The sequence below is a fragment of the Anarhichas minor genome, unplaced genomic scaffold, assembly GCF_050575085.1.
Source record: "Anarhichas minor isolate MPS153535 unplaced genomic scaffold, ASM5057508v1 ptg000043l, whole genome shotgun sequence".
Lineage (NCBI taxonomy): Eukaryota > Metazoa > Chordata > Actinopteri > Perciformes > Anarhichadidae > Anarhichas > Anarhichas minor.
In genome coordinates this window covers 2,513,008-2,536,776 of record NW_027466489.1, presented here as the reverse complement: position 1 = coordinate 2,536,776, position 23,769 = coordinate 2,513,008, and the positions used below count along the sequence as shown (strand labels likewise).

Sequence of the window (23,769 nt, the reverse complement as noted above, 5' to 3'; positions counted from 1 at the left end):
TGTTGATCACCATTTGTTGAATGACTTCTTTGTGAGGAGCTTCATTCAAAGTGAAATTGGCCACACTAGAATGCTTTTTTTTTTTTTTCAGTCCTTCTGCAAAGGCAAATCCAGAGTCACTCTCTCTCTTCAGATATGTGGCTCATTCCTCGGTCTCCTCTGGCCCGTTTGTCTGGAGGTGGGCCTGAGAAACCATCTGGTTTGTCGCTCGCCATGTTTCGCCAAAATCACGATGCGACAAGCCTCTCGGTGGAAGCACGGCAGCGCTCGAAGGCCCTCGGTCTGCGTCCTGATCCGGCTCCAGCAGCACAGAGTATTGTTTGAGCGTCTGCAGCCGCTCAAGGAAGGAGTAGAGTTCATTTGTCTAGTTGCTTGTTGTTCTTGCATTGGAGTTTTGAAGAAGATCTCTGTGCTAGGGCCAGACGTCGCGTCTCATCCAGTGCCGGAGAAGAGGAAACACAACCGAGGAGAAAAGCTGGCCAAAGTCCCGTGCAAGGGATTCAAAATAGTTTGTTGATATGTTGATCTGATTAACACACTTAACTGCATATGAAAGCAAAGGGAAGAGTGTCCTGAAATCATTGAGTCAGGACGTTTATCATCAAGAATGTTCCTGCTCCTCGCGGCTTCATCTCCAAACAAGAGGAAGCCGAGCAGCTCCGAGTATCCACGCGGTGCCGCGGTCGGGATCCAAGGTTCTGGTGCTGTAAAAGGTTTGAGTCTCACCTGCTGGACCTGCTCCTGCTGCACAGGTAAAGTATCAAGATGACCTCAGCTACTGACCTGGGTACGTATTCAATGTGCAAGACTACTGCAAACACACCCAGGCCCTTTTTAAATTAATGTCCCTGAAATACATACCAAACTAATACCCACAATGCACTGCTTTTGTTGGGACAGCAACATTTTTGAGGTCTTAGTTTAAGCAGATATCCTGTAAGTCAGTGCTGATGAGGGTCGACTTAGGACTTCATATATTTGTATATTTTCTGACACTTCTGTTTGTCAAATTACAAATGATTTTGCAGCGTTGGTCACAGATCCAGTCCTAGTCAGTGGTGGAAGAAGTACTCTGATGCTTTATCTAAATATTGAGGGCCACAGTATATTTTATGAGGGAGTCATGTGTTTTGTATAATCAGTGACTATATCTGTCTGATATGAAATGTGACCTTCCACCACTGGTCACAGCTGAATGTCAATAAGTAGCAGCACAAGGAAACGTGTAGACACGAGAGACCAGAGGAAAGCTGCACTAGTGAGGAAGAAGTAGTTTAAGTTCAGCTATTTAAAGTTATGAGAATGAATGAATAGAAAAAGATGTAAAAGCTTTGTGGTCAGATAGGTTTAGATGACCTTTAATCACATGATGAGAACAGAAACTAGAAGCCGGAGAGCTAACACTGAAGTCGGGACGAGATAACTGAAACCAGGGCAGTAAAGGTCAGTGAGACGGTGGAAGTTAGTGACCTCATGCTTTATCTGTAGTTAACCTGCGAGCTGTACAAGGTGGAGCGAACACAGTCGGCGCCTGCTTCTCTGTTCTGTGTCCCGCCCCTGATTTTATCTTCAGTCACAACAACCTGAAGGACTTTCTTGTTTTATACATGAAAGCTGCCAATGAACTTAACGAGTCTAAAACATACCACAGACTAACAACCTATGGTGTATTTACTGTGTATTATTAGCCTGCGTTGTCAAAATGATGTACACTTTCTAGAGTTTGAGCACTTTCAAACAAATCTCTTGATCCTGTTTAATGTGAAATGTGCTCTGTGTGTGATATACACCCTAAATGTAGAGCTAACCCAAAGATGATCAGGTGATGGTGAATACAACATGATGTTACTATTTTTTCCATCACTCTTTTATTTCTTTTCTCTTTTTTTTTTTCCACCAGCACCTAAACGTTTTTCTTAATAATCTGTTCATAATTTAAATGTTGAGTATTTCAGGTCGTCGCCTCAGTACGGAGACAAGAAAGGAGGAAACTCTCTGAAAAGACTCTTAATTACCTGCAGTGTGACTGGAGGAGCTCTGTGCAGCTTTAGTGAACTCTGAAGTTAAGAGTCTAACTCAAGGAACTCGTCAGACAAGAGGAACGATGCCTCGGTGAGTCCAATTTAAATGTTTTAAAATGTACACTTCTCAAATTGAACCTGTCGGTATTCTATTGTAATAATGTAAACTGCATTTGTACTTGAATAAAAGCAGCTTTTCTTGAAACACATTCTGACGTCTTTCTTCATTTTCTTGTCTTATGTTAGCCTGTCAGTCCTCTAGAGGGCAGAGTTAAACTACCAGAGCACATGAACACAAGTAGACGTGCTGTCGGGGGGGAAATGATACAGTATCAGTATTCCTTAGTAATGCGATAAGCTTATCCGGTTGATTTATGGTTGACAGCTGAGGAATTTTATTTTTAAATATTAAACTTATTTCACACTAATGGCAATAACATTTGGTCTACATGGATTTACTGTTTATCCTTTAAAAGCCATTAATGCTTGAAACGTTCCTCGATGTGACAGCCCACTACTTCATGACGCAGAGGGACCTTTACACTTTCTGTATTCAATAACAGTTTACATTTCTTTCTGTAAGTGCACACAGTAGATGAGAAAAGTCAACAGAAACTCATTCAGAACGCCGTCTGGGAAAGGTCAAAGCTCTCCAGTCTGTCTCCACTAATAAAACACACTTGTGACTCTGAGAGAAGGTGCCGAATGAAACTTTCTTTTAGTTGATCATGTCAAATGAAGGATGCATGTTTCAACCCTCTGATTGTCTGCTAACGTAAGCTTGATGCCACCTTAAAGCCTGACACATGGAAACCGTTTTTGTTCAATCAGCTTTATCTTTCCTGCAGCACTTTGCTCCAAACAAACCCGTTTCTCCACCACCGAAAACTAAAACACAGAACCGGACTTCCCTTTCATCACACAGAGTAACAGACGACCAAATCAAGTAGTTTCATGATGCTGAAGGTTTGTTTTCATCACTGAGGTTTATACACGTTGGTTTAAGACAGGCCTGTAAATATAATGGACGTTTTCAACTATAACTCGTCACCATATTTATGTAGCGTATCTAAGCTTTGTTTGCCAAATATATATAGTTGTATTTTTTTAAAATAATAATATCTTAATTTTAATTAATTATTAACAGAAACAGTCAATGGAAAAGGTGAAACTTGTTTTTTTGTCATTTATATTCAACAAACTGTTGACACGTAACTGTTTATTTAATTTCAGCTGAGTGTGTTGACTTTTAATGTGGATTTCTGGTCCAAGTTTACTTTGAATAAAGAACTGAGTAAACTTATATTATTTGCATAACGCTAAATTGATTGACATTAGATTAAAAGGCATTGGGATAAAAGTGCTCTGCTCCTATTGTTTCCTTTATCTGAATTCACGTATTCAGCCCTCTGGAAGGTGGTTTCTTATCAGTTCAGCCGTTTTGAGTGTTTCTGTACGAAGGAGGAGTTGAGTCTAGTTTGACCTCCATATAAAAACAACATGCTCTTCATTGGGCCGCTTTAGAAATAATGAAGTCTGCCTTTGTTTTACTGGCCTTCTTGGCTGTCTCACAGGGGATTATCAGGTACGATATACAACAAACTTTCACTTAAAATGAAAACAAGCTATTTACCATATTTGTGAGCGTTGTCGCTGAACGTGTTTTTCAATGTCAATAGATGTAAAATTTCAGAGTTTGTGATGAAATTCAGAGCAAATTACAACAGAATAGAGTGATGATGCTCACTAAGATTTATTTAAAGAATATTTAAAATGATATACGAAGTAATGAAATCCTGGTAAACTTTGCTAGGAATTTAAGACAATTTAGAGGTCAAATTAAACTGAAAACAAGTCTCAGAAATAGAACTGAGTGATTTTTTTTTTTCACTTCTTTGATGGCCTTTATAAAGGTTTAAGATTTTGAAAAGAAATGCATTCACACAAGTTAAGACATAAATAATACTTTAAAAACAACTTAAAGCAGTATTCATATTGTGGTATTACAATTATTTTGGATACACATTACAAACAGCAATTTTTAAGATGAGAATGATGAGGCAACAAGCATTGGTTTGATTTATTTTTTTCATCATGTCACACTCTGACTTGGTCCATATGCTGAATTAGTTACTGCATGAATTAATATTAGTTATTGTTACTGCAACTGTACCTGCCTGCATTGCTGCCATTGTTGTGTGAATGAGAGACAAAGTTAAATTGCTTTGGATAAAAGCGTTTAATAAATCTAACATTTATGATCAGCCCACCCCTCCGAGGCAAACTCTTGACCTTTCCTAGCTCAGAACTCTTTCGTTTATTTTCCCGTCCTACTTCCCTAAATCACTCAGGCTGAAACTCCTTTTTAGGATAAGTTGTGAGGTCTGACATATTCTCAAAACATGTTTGTGAGTGTGCGTCCGGATAACTGTTGAACTGCCTGTTCAGGATTCCCCTGATGAGAGGGAAGTCAGCCAGGCAGCAGCTGGAGGAGAGAGGCCTGTTCGAAGAGTACAGGAGGACGTTTCCATACAACCCTGCAGCAAAGTTTCTCCCCACGAAGGAGCAGAGTGTGGTGCCCATGACCTTCGACCCAGATGTGAGTGGCATGTAACCACTGTGTGCTCTGCCCGGTGCAATCATAAAATACATGAGCTAACCAGATAATCTTATTTTGGGCAAAGACAACATACTATGGAGAGATTGGTATCGGGACTCCACCTCAGATCTTTAAGGTTCTCTTTGACACCGGTTCCTCCGACCTGTGGGTTCCCTCTATGACCTGCACCAGCTCTGCTTGTGGTGAGTTTAATGATGAAACATAATTAACATAGTGATGATCTTGTATGTGTAACAAGCCACCAAATCAATTTATTGTTTCTGATGTTAAACTGGTTCACTTCTCTCATTTGATGTTTCTTTTTGTTATATATGATAGTAAACTCGAAAACCTTTGTTCTATTGGTCGGATCAGCGAAACAATTCGAATATGTCACTTCAGGCTCTGGGATATTATATTGCACTCTTTTATTATTTTTGGGGCACTTTCTTTAAACAAAGGGATTCATCTTAAATGAAAATACATGTTAGTTGCAGCCCTACTTCTTACTATATGTTCTGAATTGACAGTATGTGCACACTCTGAAGTCTTTGTGTATGAAGCAATGAGTAATGAGATGAACTCTCTGTCAGCTGTTTCTCTCTCTCTCTCTGTCAAGACAAACATTCAAGGTTCAACAGCTCGGCATCCTCCACTTTCCAGGCCGGCACGAAGACATTCACCATCTCGTATTACAGTGGATATGTATCAGGGAATACTGGGTATGAACTCATAAAGGTGAGGATAAAACATTCACATTGCATTCTTTACCAACTGCTGACCAGTGGTGGAAAGTAACTCAAATATTCTTTTACTCAAATATTGTGCTTTTTACTGAACTATATATGTTTGAGAGCTACAATTACAAGTTACTTTACAGATTAATATTTGACATGAAAATGACTTTTTGGCGTGTGAAAAAGCAGTTTGTAGTTGATGCTCCTCGACACGTTTAAGACGTCTACGAGTTGCTATGCGTAGGTCTAAACTTTTCACATGGTTTCATAAAGTCTTATAATCTTTTTCTACATTAATATATCAGCACTTACTAAAGTAAAGGATCTGAGTACTTCTTCCACCACTGCTGCTGACATACACCATGCACATGTACCATGCAGTGCGTGATCTGTTTCCTATAACACTCTACAACTTGCACTTCCTAATCAGATAAGCAACCTCTACGTGGACCACCAGATCTTCGGCCTCACTGAAACAGAGTCAGATTTCCTGGAATTTGTGCCCTGGGATGGGATTCTTGGTTTGGCCTTCCCTGGTTTGTCCCATGTGGGAGGCACACCTTTATTTAACAACTTATGGAACCAGGGCAAAATCCCCCACAACGTCTTCTCCATGTACATGAGCAGGTGAGGTCTCATTTGAGTCACGAGCAGAGAAATAACAAAAATGCTGCAAATCTACGAACTGTTTTCCTTGTGCTGGATGGTGTTTTCACGAATAGTGCAGTGCTCATTTCCTTAAAAGAAAATCTCTGTGCCACTAGTTCTGCAGAGGGCAGTATGTTGATTCTGGGAGGGACGGATTCCTCATATTACACTGGAACCATGAATTGGATCCCTCTGTATAAGGCCACTAACTACTGGAACATCCAAATACAAAGGTAGCATCCTTTTCCGGTTTAAATGTCGTGTTTTAAACAACATGGCCACATCACAATTAACTTTATTTGGAGGTCTTCCTCTTGCCTTTGACGTATGTAACGGATGCATTTGTTTCGATACTTCCTTCATGTTGCAGCATCACCATCAACGGGAACACCGTTGCATGTTCCGGGAGTTGTGCAGCATCAGTGGACTCCGGTACTTCTCTTATCATTGGCCCTGACAAAGATATTAACAACATCAATGGATGGTTGGGAGCCTCCTCAAATCCGAATGGTGATGTGAGTGTTTTTAATGTTTTGTATTATATTACAAATTGTCAGTAAACTGCTCTGGGTTATAAAAGGTAACATGTTGTTATCTGTCTCTCAGGCTACAGTGAGCTGCGTTATCACAAATCTCTTGCCAGACATCGTGTTCAACATCAACGGCTACAGCTTTGCTCTTCCTCCATCTGCCTACGTCATACAGGTTTGTGCTTTAACCACTTTCTTAGGCATACTTAAAGAGTTAATAGTTGTAACTAATGGCTTTATCAATGTAAATTAAATCATGTATTAACAAATGAATAATTTAATTTAACAGTTCAAGAAGTAGCTTCAGCAGATTCATGTCAATATTCGAGTGTTTAGATATCCTGAGGTGATTAAGCTGATCTGCTGCCTTCAGTCCTGCTTCTCTGTCCACTCTCCTCAGTCTGCGTCTGGGTGCAGAACAGGGTTTGCATCTGGCTCCTGGATCCTGGGTGAGGTCTTCATGCGGCAGTTCTACACTGCCTTCGACGTCAGCAACAACAGGGTGGGCTTTGCTCAGGCTGTGTGAATACATGTTAAGAGCTGGGCCACTTTAAAGTAATTTGCTTTATTTTTGTAACCATGATTCACTGCAAAACAAACTCTCCTATGTAAGCACTCATATTTGTGAATGAATCTAATAAAATATTACCTTTCAGACCTTAAAGACAGCATCTCTCTGTTGTGAAGGAGGAATTCAGGGACTCAAATGCCTGTACAGCTGTCGCAGAATATTCTGCAGAGGCAAGAATCAACCCAAATGTTTTACTCCAATATGGATCTGTGCTTTGGTGGCCACTAGATGGCAGAGAACTCAGTGAGTCCTTCACCATTCATGTGATTCTCTTGGGAGTGGCCTGAGGAGAGGATGAGTCATCATACTTAGAATTCAGTCTCTAAAACACAGAACCGACCGCCCGTCATTCATTGTCAACAGGCGCCGGCTTACATTCATGCTGTCTGTGTCTGTGGTGTTCAGTGATCTGAGATTTTCTTTAGGCTGCTGCATTCGTTCTAATTATAATCTGTGATTTACGGGGATGTGTCATTCAGCTCTTTTCCATTTCAACATGTGCACCAACACACAGATTATTAACCCTCTCATGCCTCCTGAACGCTTTTATTTAAGTTATTATTTCCATTTTTCATTTTGATAATGAAATACTTTTTAAACTCAGAATTTACTGCTGCGGTGCTGCAGTGTATTTTCCAAATGTTTCAAGCTAGTTACACACACCTGGCTGGTGTTGCATGTATAGTGGGTAAACATGGTAACATGAGGAGCATGGACGGGGCTGCAGGTGAGGTTTCACACTCCGGCGTCTGTCAGAAAAGATCGACCGACTTCTTTACAAAGAATTAACTCTAAATAATGATTCTACACATTCTTGTAAAGAAATGTGATGTCACATGCTCCACATAATGATTATGCTTCTTGCTACAACCACAACATTAAGAGGACATCTTTTTCACTGGAATCTGAGGCCTAAATTAGATGTCAAACATCAGGAGGCCAGTGTAATACTGATCCAACTGGCTGTTCTCTCCTGGCAGAGAGTGAATACAGATCAGAGGGCTCACTCTACTCAAAAAGATTCTCGACCCACAAGCCAAGTAAGGGGGAAAAGCCAGCACCATAGAATGTCACCAGAAGAAAGTAAGTCTGAGCAGCAGGTGCAATAAAATACGACTCCCCGGGAGAACGCTTTCCGCTCCAGCGAGATCTCCCGTTTCACCCTCAAGTAAACAAGGCTGTCTCGTTAGTCATCAGGTCATCATCATATCTGTTCTGTCGCATCTGGAGACTCCGGAGTTTAAGGAATAGTTTGTCATTTTGGGAAATACATGTATACTTGGTATCAATCTTCTCAGCTAATTCTCGGCGAGAAAGCGACTAAGCATGTTTCCCTAAATGTCAAACTATCCCTGTAACTTCTGCGACTGCAGTTCTGTTTCACAGATTCAATGCATTCACCTTACAGGAATAAAACGACATAATTCACTCTTTGTTGACATATTTTTGTAGTTTATGAAATACAGAAACGGTACAATAATATACAAGATATAATGCAGCAAATAATAAAATACATGTATAAGTCCTTATACAGGATTGCATATATTAAAATACAAGTTTGTGGCCTAAAGAAATACAGTTGTAACCTCAACATACTAATAACAATATAACTAACACTGAACAAGTAGGTTATTATTCCTCACCTATGACACAGTCTTTGGTTATAAGTAACTTTCAGAGGACAAAGGAAATATGTACAACATTAGCATACAGTAGCAATGTTCCCCTTTTGAGAGACATAAGTCAACGAAGGTCCTCATGATGTAGCTACATTATAATGCTAATAAATGCACCATGAGAAGTGACAGGATAAAAGTAACAGTTCCTTCCAAATAAAAGTACATTTACAGTGCATTGCTACATCTATCATCTGGGATTACTGTGTTTTGTTATTATTCTATCAGTATGAATAATTATGTTTACATTTTATTATTAGCAGTGTTACTTTAAACTGTGTGACAATAATTAATCGGCGACAGAGCCAGAGGGGCTTTGAGTTTGTGAAAACATCATCTGTACGGATCTCCTGGTAGTTCTAGTTTTATATAAACAAGCTTTTGTTCGACACCGTTCTAGTTGTGATGTGAGCCTCTAAAATCAACAACTTGAAGGTATTTCAGCAATGTAACTAAAAGAAGACGTGTTTGAAAACTGCTACCTTTCATTTACAGTCTATCTGCGTCAGGAGGCCCGCGTGCTGGCTGCACTTCTTGCTGCTATTTCTGACTGTGTTTATGAGACTGGTGGCTGGCTGGCTGGCATTTGCTGATTTGTTGAGGGTTGGGCACCAAGGCATTCAGTAGATGGTACTCGCTCTCAGTTGTTTCCCTTGGGTGATGCTTCCCGGCTGCTATTAACACTCCAGTGTGACAGGATGTACATTTATGTTAGCAGTCTGAAAGTAGGGTTATTTGTGTGTGTTTTTCATGTATCCGTTCTAAACTGGAATTGGGGTGATAGCATTTCTGAACATGATTAAGCTTTTCTTAACAGTTCAAACTGAAAAATAGAGGCTGAACTCTACTACCCTGACAGTGGACAGCTGTCAACTGTGAATCTCTGCAGACCCCACAGGTTATGAGAATAAGATCTCTTTAAAAATGGCAGAAATGCAAATTAGACCTCAATTTAGAATAAGCAGATATGTTGCAAATAGGAAATCCAAATATTTGTGTACCAACTGTAACTCTTGTTATAGAGAAACAATTCAAATTTAATTTAATTTAATAGAAATTAGGATTTCTGAATAAAGTGAATTACAGTAAAAGTAAGATGTTTCACAAAAGGCTCGGTTAATGATTCTGAATCCAAAATTACTTAAAATGGACTTGAATAGAAATAATTATTGAAAAGAAAGCACCTCAACGGAAGCGCAGTTACTGCAAACACACATATTATTAATTGAACCGCACTAAGATCAGAAAAAGATATGGATAAATAAAATTGCATAAGAGTAATCCTTACAGTATCATCTCCCGTAAAGGCCGACAAAACCAAACCGGAATGTAAAACATAGCATACATTTTAAACATCTTGCAGTGATAATTAGGTGAGCTCTGCAAGCTCTGCATAAAAATAGCTTCTCTTTCAAGTAGCAACTTTTGTCCAACATCTTTAAAAGTTCCAATCTTTGTAGTGTCATGATCCCCAGTGCATAAAAAAGCCACAGTTTAAGTAGTAGCACGCTGTTTTCAAGCTGTTTGTTTTCTCTGAGTAATTAGTGCTCAGAGTTACTATTTGTTTATTTCTTTTGAGGGACTTGCATTCTTACGTGCGCAGCAATTTCTTGCAGGGGCAGCCAATAGTTTGCTGTAAAAGTGACACTATTGAAAATATTAAGAGCATTAATTGCCGTTTTTTTAAAAGACAATTTAAGTGAAGTAATATAACAAACAATTGCAATCCTGTGCGACAACTGAGATAAATGCAATCATCAAAATATTTTAGGTCACAAATTATTCTAACCACATTTCTCCGCATTATCAGAATGTTTTTTGTGGCATTTTTTAATTGTTTTTTATCAAGACATTGCTCTGACAGTATATTTATTATCAACAGTACATGCCATCAGCTGTGAAAGACAACTAAAGATTTAACTTTTGAATCTTGCACACATTCAAATCATAGATTTCTCTGTGTAGCAGCCACATGGGTCGAGACCTCACTGTCTTACCCTCCGAGCGATGCCACTGACTTTTACACCACCATAGGGGTATCGGAGCACACAGAGCTGACAGACTCTGTGTCAGACCTCCTTCTCTCCCTGTTGTCCCCCTGCCACTCCTCGTCTTCCTCGCCTATTGGGTTCAACCTCCCATTCTGCTCCAGCTGGTCCTTAGGTTGCAGAAAGGCGCCATGTTTGTTGGCGAAGCCTCCGCCTTCCACTCTTTCTTGCCCCGTCTCCATGTGTGCGTGAGATATGCTAACAGTTGAAGAGTGGAGGCTGTCTCTGGGGTCACTTTTCTCCTGACCTGGACAACAAGCGTAGCGGCACGGTGTGAGATAGAGGTAGATGAGAACCATAACTAAACTGACCAGACATCCTATGAGGGTGGTGTAGGCTGTTTTTAGGTTCTCCAGCCCCCCAATCTCTGTGGAATTAAACACCATTACAGTTACATACAGTGTCTCATTGAAGGATTCACTGGTGGCATAGCAGGTGTAGACCCCAGAGTCCTCCACATTCAGGGGCCCAATCTGGAGACTGCCATCTTCATGACGCATCAAAGCAGTCTTGTGTGCGGGAGTTAATGAGATGTTTCCAGGTAGCACCCAGCTCTTAGTCATGTTCCTCTCCCTAGTGTCACAGTCCAGGAATAGGAACTGCTCCAGGAAGGCTTCTTTGTCCATAGCCGTCACCTCACTGCAGTTCAAATACACCTTGTTCAGATCCAGTATGGCAATTTTCTCTTTCTGCTGGCCGGGTACGACACAAGTGTGGCTGCCCCTAAAGTCCGTGACAGAGCTGAGCTCCTTGAGGTACCAGCGTGCCACCATTGCATGCACCTCACAGCTGCAGGGCAGAGGGTTGTTATGGAAGTACAGGCCATTCGTGATCCAGGCGGGCAGAGCCTGAAAGTCATTGAGGGGCAGGGCTTTGATTCGATTAGAGGACACATCCAGCAGTCTAAGAGATTCCAGACGGCTCCGATCCTTCACCAGCTCCAAGGGGAAGCGTGAGATCTGGTTGTGGCTCAGGTAGAGCCTCTGCAGGTTGTTGAGACCAGAGAAGGCAGTGCGATCTATCTGAGAGATGCAGTTGCTGTAAAGCAGCAGCACCTCCAGGTGCTCAAGCGGCTCAAAAATTAACTCGTCCAGCTGGCGGATGCAATTAGAGGAAAGGTCCAGGTATTGAAGCTTTTTCACATTCGCAAAGGCCTCAGAGGAGAGGAAGGTGAGGCCGTTGTGGCTAAGAAGCAGGCTATGTAGTCTGCTGAGTGGGACGGGGGTCCACTCAGCACGTAGCCTGGTGATGGTGTTGAAGCTAAGGTCCAGAACAGCTGTATATTGTGGAAGAGTGATGGGAACGTTGGTTAGATTAATCTTAGAGCAGCTGACGATGTTACTGGCACAGACACAAGTCTTGTGGCAGTCCAGTCCTATTAATTGGGCACTGACTCGTACTGTTGGCAACAATAAAGCCAGAGGTAGAACTGCGATGAAGCTCCTTCCTCTGAACACCGCTTCAGTAGCACCATGAGAAATCCAGAGTGACCCCCCCATCGTGTCAGGATTATAAACTATAGCAGTCTGGATGTCTTCTAGTCTTCGGAGGAGATTCGTGGAGCTGTATGGATAATGAGATCAATAAATCAGCACTGTTTTACAGAGGATCCAAATGAAAGATATTTTGTCCTTAATGCTCACTGCATCTCATGCTCTAATGCATCCAGGGGTGCATTTCAGAAGCTCTTCACTAGACACCTGCTTTGAATGTTATCAGCTGATTGAATGGGGGATATAAGCGGTTGTCAGCCTCAGAGATATGGGTTAGAAGGAGCCTGTTACACCTACTAGTAGGTTCAGAAGGCCGTTATCATCGATTCACATAGTTGATCACCAATACGGATACAAGAAGATGCCGCCGACCTCTAGAAACCATAGTAATTAAGACAGGAGCGATGGATGGGTCAAACAAACGGGAGATGGATGGGTCAAACAAACACAGAACTTTGACACTGAAGACTGCTGTTTGTGTCCTGTGCATGAATGTATAAAGGGAGCTGAATACAGCATTAGAGGCGGGCCCCCGTTCATTTCAATGAAAGTTGCTCAGTTGCATGAAGCCCAAAAAACGTAATTGTATAAAATTACCCGAATCTTCGGCATCCTCAGACCAGATGTCTCTTCCGCGAAGTAAGTCTATGGGAACACCTTTTTGGGCCCAATGGCAACACTTGATGGGCCTTGAAGTTGTAAATCCACGCTTTGGCCACTATGTCAAATTGGCTTCAAAGCCTTCAGCTCATCTTTGGGGTTGTTTGTCGGTTAGATTTGCAAAATCTTGCGAAAACTCAAGTAAGCCTCACCGCCTGAGTCGCTAACCTCAACCATCTCGCCAGAGTTTTACAAAATCGAGGGCTACCATCTTGACAGGACCCTGGCTGGGGGCTTGGTCCTGTGTGAAACCAAAAGCGGATTTTGATTTATTTAAATTAAATGTATTATACATAAGTTATATAACAAGCATACTTCGTTGTTTTTTTTCAAAACCACAATATTTTCCTAAACCTAACCAAGTAGCTTTGTTGTCGAAACCTAAAGTTGTTCTGTTTCCATTCACAACATTAAGTTTCGCTTTCACAACGTGCTCGGTGCGATGTGGCCCGTTTGAAGCGTTTAGATAACGCCCATTCAATTGGCTGACAATGATATGGGTGCACAAAGATGGTCAAAAGGTTACGGATGATGGATGTGCAGCAAAAAATGTCGTCATAACACAATTGATGAATTTGCGAAATTAATCTCGGCATCATATAAATGAAAAAAAAAAACACATTCTATAGATATCCAGAAAGATTATTAAACATGCTGCAGTTTGTGTGATCCGCCTCATCCGAACATCATCAAATCTCCTCAGTGTGTCAGACACATTTGTCCCAGCAGGCTGAGGTGTCCCGCCCGCTCGTTCCTTTACCTTGTGTTGCTTTCTAAAGATCCGAAGAGAAAAGAGGGGAGTCTTCAACAGTCCGGTCTTGGAGGCGATCCGCTACAGGACAGTCTCATCCTCTTCATCACAGCAGCAGCGATCACCAGAACGCACAGAATGACCGGAAATCAGTGCGGTCCGCACCGATGAGGAAATGCAGCCATCTGATAGTAGATCAGAGGGGCGCAAACAGCGGAGCAGGGGGTGTGTCCCTGTCCCTCTCAGCATTTATAAGTAATAGACTATATAAGGCTACACTTCATCCTCAGATAGTCAGGTGCTCTGTGATTAAGCTCACAGCCATAACAGCAACATGTCATGTTAAATGATGATTTCCATGCAGTGTGGTAAACATCTGGACTGTCTTTGAGATGAGCTCCAGAGCGATGCAGGCTGGTTTTCCCTGTTGGTTATTTCTTCCCCCTTGCTCATTACATTATTATATTTTCCATTATCATGATGCCTCTTTCTTAAGACACAGGGGAGACCTCAGGGATGATGCCATTTTTCCTTTCACTTTATAGCAATGTCCCATTCAGTGCGGTGTTGTCTTTAATGATGAAGCCCTCCCCTGTGGTTCATCTTATCACTCCGGTGAAGGACAGGGCAAACGTGTGAACTGCAGCTGCAGCAGTCTTTAACACAGCACGTGATGTGCATGCAGCAGTGTGCGAGGGATCAATATCAGCAAGCCGTTAAAATAATAGCTAAGGGTCTTGTCCCATGAGCTTTTAATACAGTCACTTCATTACATCCGTACGATTTATACATGATGCCATAGCTTGTCTACCGTTTATTTAAGTTAATTAATTCAGACTCTTTCCGCCTTGAGTTGGCCAGCCTGTCTTTGTTGGAGTTTAGCAACATTTAAGCACAAAACCAAAACAATGAAGGTCTTTTTGGACACTGCTGGCACAAAAGATGGTTTTGAACACAACGTTGTCATGTCATCGTCGTTTACGTTGATGTGGTGAACTTGCTAGCAAACAGTTGTGATATTTACACATCCAGCTGTTCCACATCCAACATTATCATTCATGTGGATGTGTCCACTCTATTCACTCTCTTTAAGCTCTGGATTTTGTCTCCAGCACCTCCTGAGGGAAATATCTGGCTCTTTTGTTTCTAAATGCTCCACTATGTTCAAGTGGATAACGGTGTCTGTGGATAACGGTGTCTGTCTGCTATTTAGTGCTGATCAGGTACCGAACATGGGTTTCTAGGGCTTTTTTTTTTCTGCAAGCAGCTGCCTGCAGAAAACGACACTATGAGAGCAGTGAGTATGAACCAAATCAGTAAAGTTGTGGTCAACAGCGAAACAATGAGCTGAAACTCCCCGTCTCCATAAACGGAGCCCTTCAAATGACCCCTTTCATATTGTCATTTGATACATTTTTTTTTTTTTATGTTGATTATAGCTGCTTTAAAATTAGATTTTGACACAAGAACCCAAGATTAGATAATAAACCAGGACCAACAGTACATTAAGGTCCTTGTCCCATATGTGGATATTGTCCTGAATTAGATCATCCCAGGTGACACAAAGTTAGCCCTCTGTGGTCCCATGCAGGACATGGTGCCAGCTTTGCCCGGTTGGTAATCTGACTGTGATAGTAATGCAATGTTATTCACACCAGCTGGCCTGGGATATAGTTTATACATAGTCCACTGCACATTTACTGCAACTAAACTGGCTACACTCATTGTGTTGATGAGATAACTTGCATTCAGTAAGGAAGACTCAAAACACATCACATACAGTAGAAGGCAGTTTCATTCATGTTGAGGGTTACATTTGATATCAGGCAGACAAGTAGACAGGAAAATTAGCATGCAGGACACAATAGCACAAATCAACATGAAAAGGCTATAAAGTAGCACTGCAGTAGCACGGCGACACACTGGTGCTGAAAACGACAAGAGGAATGCCAGAACACACACGCCGGGACTATGATTGGAATCTAAAGCTGAAGAAGGTGAAAAGGGCAACGATGCAGAAGTCAACATGACATATGACCATCCGGCTCATGTACATTAAAATACCTTGTTATCAATCTTCTGAGCACAAGGTCAAATCCCAGAGACACCCTCACACAAGAGGACACGTGAGGATTAAATGGTCCACAGGTCAGGTTGCTATGGCTGCCAAGGGTAGGACGTGATGGTGGAGAAAGCAAACAATGTGCAGTACGAAATGATTGTCATGTAACGGGTGAAGAGAGTGAACACAGAAGAGACCTTATTACGTCAGCAGGGAGCAAAAGCTCAACGTGCAGCACTCGACATTGACACGCAAGTCTGTGATTAAAAGGATTAAACTGTGACAAGATTTTGGACAAGATTTCAATGGTGGATCGAGTCACACTGTGAGTATCCACTTACAGGACTATGTGACTTTGTCCAGATCGTCCACATCCTGTCAAAAGAAATAATCAACAAGTCAAAATACTACATAATAATTAAACCGACCTTTGTTATGAACAATCTACAGAATTGGCTGAAAAGTTCTACTCAAAGCTGTTCATGTTAACTTGTAAAGGAAATTAAGTCACACAATTCGTACTCTCAATTTTTTATAGTTTTTTTTTGACATTTAAATGCCATCATGGCCTTGCAGAAATGATAGCTTTCCTGTTAAATGAAACCAGATTACTCAAGGTCAAAGATACTTTGAATTCTAAGCATCAAATAAATCTGTCTGACCAAAGTGTCAAACTGACAGCCACACATGACAAGATAAATTATCATTTTATAGTTAAAATCCATTTAGAAGCTTTCTACTAATGGAGGATGAACACTTTTAACATAACAAGCAAGAATGACGACACTTTAAACAAAAAGATCTTAGAATAGTCTAGGTGGAGTCTTTCCACCGCTGGCAAATGCTAAATTTAGCCTTTACTTCCTTCTGAAACATTCTTTAAATAATTTACAATGGATAAGATCCAATGCATTCAGGGATGTGATGAATGTGTCAAAACTTGGATAATTATAAAAGCTCGATCAAATGTTTGCACAAATGAACTCTTTCAAATGAGAAATTGGCTAAAACCTTTATGTCCTTCTGGAGAATGCTGCGTAAGGATCAGCTCATGGAGTGCTATCATCATTAAAGGTGCATAATACGAGTTTGGGAGCATTTCTATTGCCTCTCAACAGCTCTCCACATGGCGACGCCTGAGCTGTCGTCTCATAGCTAACGATGCTAATAGCGGTAAAGAAGCACAGTAAACAGTAAACTTGCTGATAGAGCTGACAGTGTTTACCTGAGGGGGAACCGGAGGATTGGTGCTACTCTTCCGCGACAACGCTGTCGAATGAGGGCTGCGTTATATGGACGCTGTATGAGAGCAGTGCAGAGCTAACCAGTGGGGGCACGCTCACATGCACTTATATGCCCCAAAAGCGCGCACGGCCGGCCCGGCCTGACAACAAATCAAGGAGAAGCTCTGATACCAACACACACAGAGGGAGAATGACTTCAATCTCTGCTCAGGGAAACATTCCTCCACTTTATATTAATGCTCTGAATGTCATATATTACTTAAATCTTTTGGTCAGATGACTTTAGGGGTCCATGCTTACATCCTCTCCTAAATTAGTTTGCATGACATTGAGAATTTCTGGGTGAATTTATGAGAGATGTAGAGGACACCTTTTCAATTTGATCTTTTTTATCCTAAATACTCCTGCAGTGTGTGCGTCATCATACGCAATGCCCTTCATTCAGGGTCAGAATCCAACTGTTCTTATGCTGGAGCAGCTGAGCATTATGGGAAAGTGTAAGGCATGCTGCATTGTGTGTAAATTGAAAGGAAAAATGATGATTAATTTAGAGTTCGCTCTTAAAACTTGGAACAACAAGGTTTCACTCCACTCTACAAAGTCACATGTCGCCACTTCAGAATGAAAAGCAAGTTTCTCCAAACAAGTTTTGTTTTTTTAGAGAGGCTTTAGTCTACGACATAAGAGAATTGTCTGAACCCACAAAACAACATTTAGCCTATAATTACTTATTTGAAAACCTGAAAATAACCAAATATATATATACAGTATATATATAATATACATGGCTTTCACTAGACTACAAAAACATACACCATGATGATTACTTGAGTTGTTCATGCACAGTGCATCTGCAAACTCCACTGTATAATGTGACATGGGTGTCAGTAGCAGTAATTACCCATCATTACCACAGAAATACACATGCAAGAAACACACACACACACACACACACACACACACACACACACACACACACACACACACACATGAAAACAGCCACATTTTGCCACTTCTGCAGCTGCTATGATGCAGGGAATGTGGCCTTCTGGAATTTTTACTTCCGGAAGTACGATATACTCAGGCTCAGATCCCAACAACTTGTCAATAAATCCCATAAAACAATAAAATCCAACAGTACAAACATTGTCAGTGCAGTCAAAATCGAATATCTTCTTCCTCTGTGCCATAGACCTCCATTGCTGTCCAAAAACTATTAAGAAGATGTAAATGAGTCACATTGTTGCACTGGCTGACATGTTGCTTTCCTATCATGTACATGGGCACTGTAGTTTATTGCTGTAAATGCTCACAAGCTCACGAAATATGTGTTAATCCACTGTTGAAAATAGTCCCCAAAAAACCCTATTTACACCAGCCTGAGTAACAGTTGCAAAAAACTATAGTGCCCATCTGTTTTAGAAAATAACTGGACTTTTTTAATAAACATAATGAAATATTTGTGACCTGTTTTAAAGATTTGCTTCTTGGAGCTAATGAGCTTGAGGCTGAGAGCCACATGCAGGTTGGAGAAGCTGGGAACTGCTGAGAGATTGATTACTGTGCTGTTGGTTCAGGTTGGTTTTATGGGATTTGTTGACAATAACAAAAAATTTAGCATATCGCCACCCTTATCCTAACTATCTATCTTATTTATTTACGAAGACAATCTTCACAAAGGACATAACTGATAAAGCCTTTTCTTGAAGAATTATTAATTATTAATTCTACAGTTACAGTCTCTCTCCGAGGAATGCAGTATTTCCTTCTTCCTCATTGTCTCTCGGCATGTTGTGGTTTTCTGTTCCGAAACGATGTTCAGAAGGCTGATTCAACCTGATGAGCATTTGCTCGGGAAGTATCAGGTAGCAGGGTTGACTTCGGCAGAGGCCTGGTGGACAGGCGTTCCTCTCTCTGGAGATTTATAGTTCTCTCTTGTGAATTATAAATGAGGTAAGCTCTGGGGCAGTGGCAGCATGTTGTGGCAATATTCAATCCAGCCCACCACGCTCCATCAGCTAAATGACATCGACGTCTTTTCTCAAAAAGAGCTGCTTGCTGCTGACAGCTGGAATAATAATGGATGTAATGTTTTGTAAGAACTGATACTAGATATGTTACATTGTTACTGTAAGGGTGATGAGCAGAAATAATATATTTTGTTCACGATATAAACTGATGTGCCATGATGCTTTCATATGTATCATATATCATGCATGTTTGGCATGGACTTCATTTAGAGCGTAGGTTTATATTTACTCTTACACTGAATTAAAACAACAAAGATATCAGAGCTTGCATATCATGCATATTTTTGTCATCAGACTTTTTCTTTTCAGGCTAATTTTCCTCCCTGCACGATCTATAGTAATTCTATTTCACACACCGAAATTCATTCAAAGCCACAGAGAGATGAACAAATGAATAAAGCCCTCGGTGAGAAAATAATAGCATAACAAGAACATTTACTTAGTTTCTTTGTATTAGAGAAGAACAATTAGGTTCCGTATAATCCTGCGCACACAAAATATGATTTTAGAACAAGATGTAAAAATGTATCCTAATCTGTGTCAAAACCCGGAAATAAAATCCTAGTTTTACAGTTGTAAACAGTTATTATGATCTTTTAATGTTTGGCAGGTGACTCCATGTGTTTCTATGGTATGTTGTTGTCCTATGTGTCAATATTGCCTGTTTATTTACAAGAATGTACACGGTAACTAGGTGTGTATCACAGTTGTGTTCAGGTACATGCATGTTCAAATGAGTTTTTTTGATGTGGATAAGTGCATGAGGCTATTTATAATAATGCATTACCAAAACAGGTGCTGGAGATATAACTGTAATCTCTGTTACAGTGGGTGAAGCAGGCAGCTACTGTACCGCATGCACAACACAATGGACACACTGCCACCATCTGGCTTAGCCGACACGTTCAGGGGCCTGATCGAGAGGCAGGTTTGCTGAGTTATATGGATAACTTTAAAAAACAGAACACCATCTTAAACACGGGCTGTTATCCAGACAACTCAGTGTATCTGCTTCTTGCAGCGGACTTCATGCCAGCAATGACTGACAGACTGAGAGGAGAATGTCTAATTAGTTCAAACACATATTTTTGTTGGGCAATTTTTCTTCCTGCATTTATTTTGGCTGCAAAAGATGGCAGTCTCATAGCGATAAACGCGCCCTCTTCCATTTTGTTGGAGCATATTATGAAGCAGAGAGACACGGTTACCATGAAATACGACACATGCTTTTATTTCAACACTTACTGCAAAATGTCTTGCTCTCCAGAAACTTATAGAGAATCAGATCATAAATTCTGACTGAAAGAACCAAAGAAACGTGCACATTGGACTCACTTTATTTGTGATGAAGCTTTTGTAAATTCAGTACTTCAGAGAATTATTTGAATGGTGTCACAAGGACTTTAGTCTCTTTGTTGTTTTGTCAGATCATCGGTGTCTTGTTACCTTCCTGCAGGACACACTGCCATTTGGGCTCTTGATCACTGTAAGCTTTTGAAAATAAATACCTGAATTCATCTTGTTGTCTCATCTGTCTGCATTTGGGTTCATTTCCTGTTTCCCTGCATTACCAATTGTAACAAATGGACTGAATTGCAGTTGTGGGTGTTTAAACTTTCTAAATTCAAAGAGCTGCTTCAAATGGAGATTTTTGGATTGTTAAAGAGGAAATCGTACCATCATCACACTAAAAACAATACATTTATGTAATTGATGAAAAGTATCTGCCTGAAAATAATTCAATGTATAGTAATTCCAGAGGAAAACCTTTACTGCATCCCAGTGATTCAGAAAAAAAACAGCAACATTATGAATGACTCAGAACATCATGTATAATTTCCAATGCACAATGCATAAAGCTCCAGGCTGGTGAATGTTAGCTGGAAGCATAACAAGTAACGCTTTTAGTCGACTAATCAGTTAGTTGACAGAGAACTAATTGGCAACTATTTTTTACAATAGATTGATTGTTAAAAGTTATTCTGTAAAAAGTAATAAAGTCATTTTTAATGCAACAAATGGCATAAAAAGCTGTTTTGCCTCTAAAATATGGAGATTTTCCAGCTTTTCTTTGTTTTATCATGAACTGAATTTGGGATTTGGACAAAGAAATCAAGACATTTGAAGAAATCGTCATGGACTTTGACAAACTGGAATGGACATTTGTCACTATATTGCCTGATATTTTATAGATCAAACGATCGATTCATTTAGAAAGTAATCCGCAGATTATTCGTGGATGAAACTAATCGTTAGTTTTATCCTTAATACAAAAGAATGACCCCAAAAGATACCATTGTGCCTCAGATACACACAGTCACTGTCTCACACTGTCTGCTGCGATACAAAGCCTTCCACCCAAAGTCTCTCCAAGGCACCATGCATCACTTCCCCCTTTATCTCCAGTAGCATCACTCCAACACGTTCACATGAAAGCTGAATGATGTGACAGATGTTTGTTCGTAAGGTATGTTCGCCATTTGTAAAGAATCTGTCCTTCAGTCGTGTCAGGTGTTGTAGAGCTTGACTGAACATAACCTCTTTGTGCTTTTGCTTTGATGTTGTTAAACACAGAGCTGCTTAATGTTCTCCCATGCCTCGGTACACCCGTGCTCAATGTGCATTTTGAATTGGAGTTGATTGTTTGTGTAGGTTGCGGTAATTATGTTTTGGTAAATGTGATGGCATTGTATTATTTCTGAGTGCGGCTCATATCTACGGGTAGTTATTATTGGCAGTCGGAGCTCTCTGGGGTTAGTGCAGCAGCGTCCTTTTTGCTATTTCTGAGTGCGAATGCGGAGTCTATTTTCAAGGTTGCCATGGAAACCATTGTATTTGTGGTGGCAGCGATTGGTGCTGCCAGCTGAGCAAGACTCGGCTATTTTTGTCATGAGTCAACACCTGACACACACACACACACACACACACACACACACACACACACACACACTCAGGTGTACATGCCTGAATACAGATGAAAACAGACAGATACACTCACACAGTGCGCAAAACCACACCACGTACTTGTTTTGTTGTTTTAGTCACATATATATATATATGTATATACTGTTTCAGAGGCGTTATGTGTTACACAAGCATGTTTCCCGTCTCACCTCAGCGGTGCCAGATATCTTGATTCATCTTCACCATGACAACAGTAGTAATCACTGTCCATTAAATATCTCCACCCGACTGCATTGTGTTTTCTTCTGTTCAGGCGTCCAGGCGTGTTGGAAGTATTGACAGGAAGAGACAGATGACGTTGTTCGCTTGTAATCAGTCAGGTCTAAGAGATCATAGGTTACTATAGGCTTGCATGAAATTCAAAATAGAGGAATCTGATTACAAAAAATGGGGATGGTCGTCTACTTTTGTGATGTGTAAGATCTTTGAGGGTAAAGGGTGTTTGGAGTCTGAAATAAAGTTAACATAGTGATATGTAACCTACTAGGGCGGCAAGTTACATCATGTCGCTTTCATTATCGATTCATCTGCCGATTATTTTCTTGATTAATCGATCAATTAGTCAGTAACAGTGGCAAAGGCCCATCACAATTTACCTGGGCTGTTCTGATGCAGTGAGTTCACTGATTTGTGGGCTGAAAGCACCAAACTGTTTGATGTTGGGACCTCACTTCTCACAGTGACACCAGTGGCATTATTATAATGAGACTAATAGGGAACTACGTTTAACCGTCAGTTCAGGAGAGGTGCTGCAAATTCAAACACGCTTTTCAACGGTGTCAGAGGTGCAAGACGTGCCTTCTATGAAATGCAAATGTTATGTGTGTTATCGTTAACCTTACAAATGAAAAATGAAAAAACACCTAAGCAGCTCCACGGCTGCTCCTTCAGAGGAGCTAGCTTTACCCATAATAACCCAGATTTCATTGTCCTCCACTGAGCAATGAGATGGACTGTATATGAAAAAGATCACCGTGGCAACAAGAGCCCCAGTTTGAGAAGCTTGGATAGTGGAGGCCGAGGCCTGGCCTAATCAATGCCTCACTGTGTCGGCAAATCTCGTACTGGAGGGCACTTAAATCCGTGAAATTACAACCCAAATCATTACTGGCTGACTTCGATAAATAAACCGAAAGAGGAGCAAGAGATAAGAGGATGAGTTATCATGAAACGTGCATATTCCTATTTTTGAGTAAAGAGGTTAGGAGGTCATCTCTGAAGCATTAAAGCATCCCTCATGAAGATGTTCCACAAAACTAAAAGTTCATGGCTGTGCTAACAGTCCTATAGGCTGTAATGCCATGACACACCAGAAAATAATGCCTGAATGAAGAATGGAGAGACAACTTTTCCATTGAGCGGTCAGGGTTTACAGCCCTGTTAGGTTCTCATCAGCATGCTAACCTGCTAATGTTTTTTATTACATGTATTGGCCTACAGTTTGCATGAAAGCATTCTAACTGTGGATGTGACATGAAGTGTGACAGACCAGCATTTAGCATGTTAGTATGATAAAGTTATAGTACAGGCCTATAGCTAAAGAAGGCAAGAATTTGGTCTTTGTTTTGAGAGGTGTCCGGCAAGTAGATATTTTGACCTGATGGTGGAATTAGAAGGATACTTATAGATTCTAATAATATTTAACATTATATATAATAATATATATGATAGTATTATACCTACGTTTTCATAGAGGAAATTAGGCGCTCACCAAACTCATGACAATCCGATAATT

General features: G+C 40.6%; 2 protein-coding genes across 4 annotated transcripts; one reads left to right on the top strand and one right to left on the bottom strand.

Annotated features, from left to right (window-relative positions):
* The first annotated feature begins 2 nt into the window (after positions 1-2).
* On the top strand, positions 3-7,809 carry LOC142970283 (pepsin A-like). Of its 3 annotated transcripts, XM_076110407.1 has the most exons (10): positions 3-2,112; positions 2,870-2,987; positions 4,470-4,620; positions 4,706-4,823; positions 5,240-5,358; positions 5,788-5,984; positions 6,122-6,238; positions 6,376-6,520; positions 6,612-6,710; positions 6,936-7,807. In XM_076110407.1, the coding sequence occupies exons 3-10, from the start codon at positions 4,480-4,482 to the stop codon at positions 7,059-7,061; spliced, it is 1,062 nt and encodes a 353-aa protein (XP_075966522.1). In that variant the 5' UTR covers positions 3-2,112; positions 2,870-2,987; positions 4,470-4,479; the 3' UTR covers positions 7,062-7,807. The 3 variants fall into 3 exon arrangements, with proteins under 3 accessions (XP_075966522.1, XP_075966521.1, XP_075966523.1); XM_076110406.1 differs by lacking the exon at positions 2,870-2,987; XM_076110408.1 differs by lacking the exons at positions 3-2,112; positions 2,870-2,987 and adding an exon at positions 3,536-3,606 and having other exon boundaries at positions 6,936-7,809.
* A 2,993-nt stretch (positions 7,810-10,802) lies between these two features.
* LOC142970282 (amphoterin-induced protein 1-like) lies at positions 10,803-12,329 on the bottom strand. Its single transcript, XM_076110404.1, has one exon. The coding sequence runs from the start codon at positions 12,327-12,329 to the stop codon at positions 10,803-10,805; it is 1,527 nt and encodes a 508-aa protein (XP_075966519.1).
* Between the last annotated feature and the right edge of the window lie 11,440 nt (positions 12,330-23,769).

What these genes read in the sequence shown, in the direction of transcription:
- LOC142970283 (XM_076110408.1), top strand. Translation starts at nt 3,551, where the DNA reads ATGAAGTCTGCCTTTGTTTTACTGGCCTTCTTGGCTGTCTCACAGGGG. An exon ending in CCATGACCTTCGACCCAGAT is followed by an intron (nt 4,621 to 4,705) that starts GTGAGTGGCATG and finishes TTTTGGGCAAAG; the next exon opens with ACAACATACTATGGAGAGAT. An exon ending in CTGGGTATGAACTCATAAAG is followed by an intron (nt 5,359 to 5,787) that starts GTGAGGATAAAA and finishes CTTCCTAATCAG; the next exon opens with ATAAGCAACCTCTACGTGGA.
- LOC142970282 (XM_076110404.1), bottom strand. Translation starts at nt 12,329, where the DNA reads ATGGGGGGGTCACTCTGGATTTCTCATGGTGCTACTGAAGCGGTGTTC.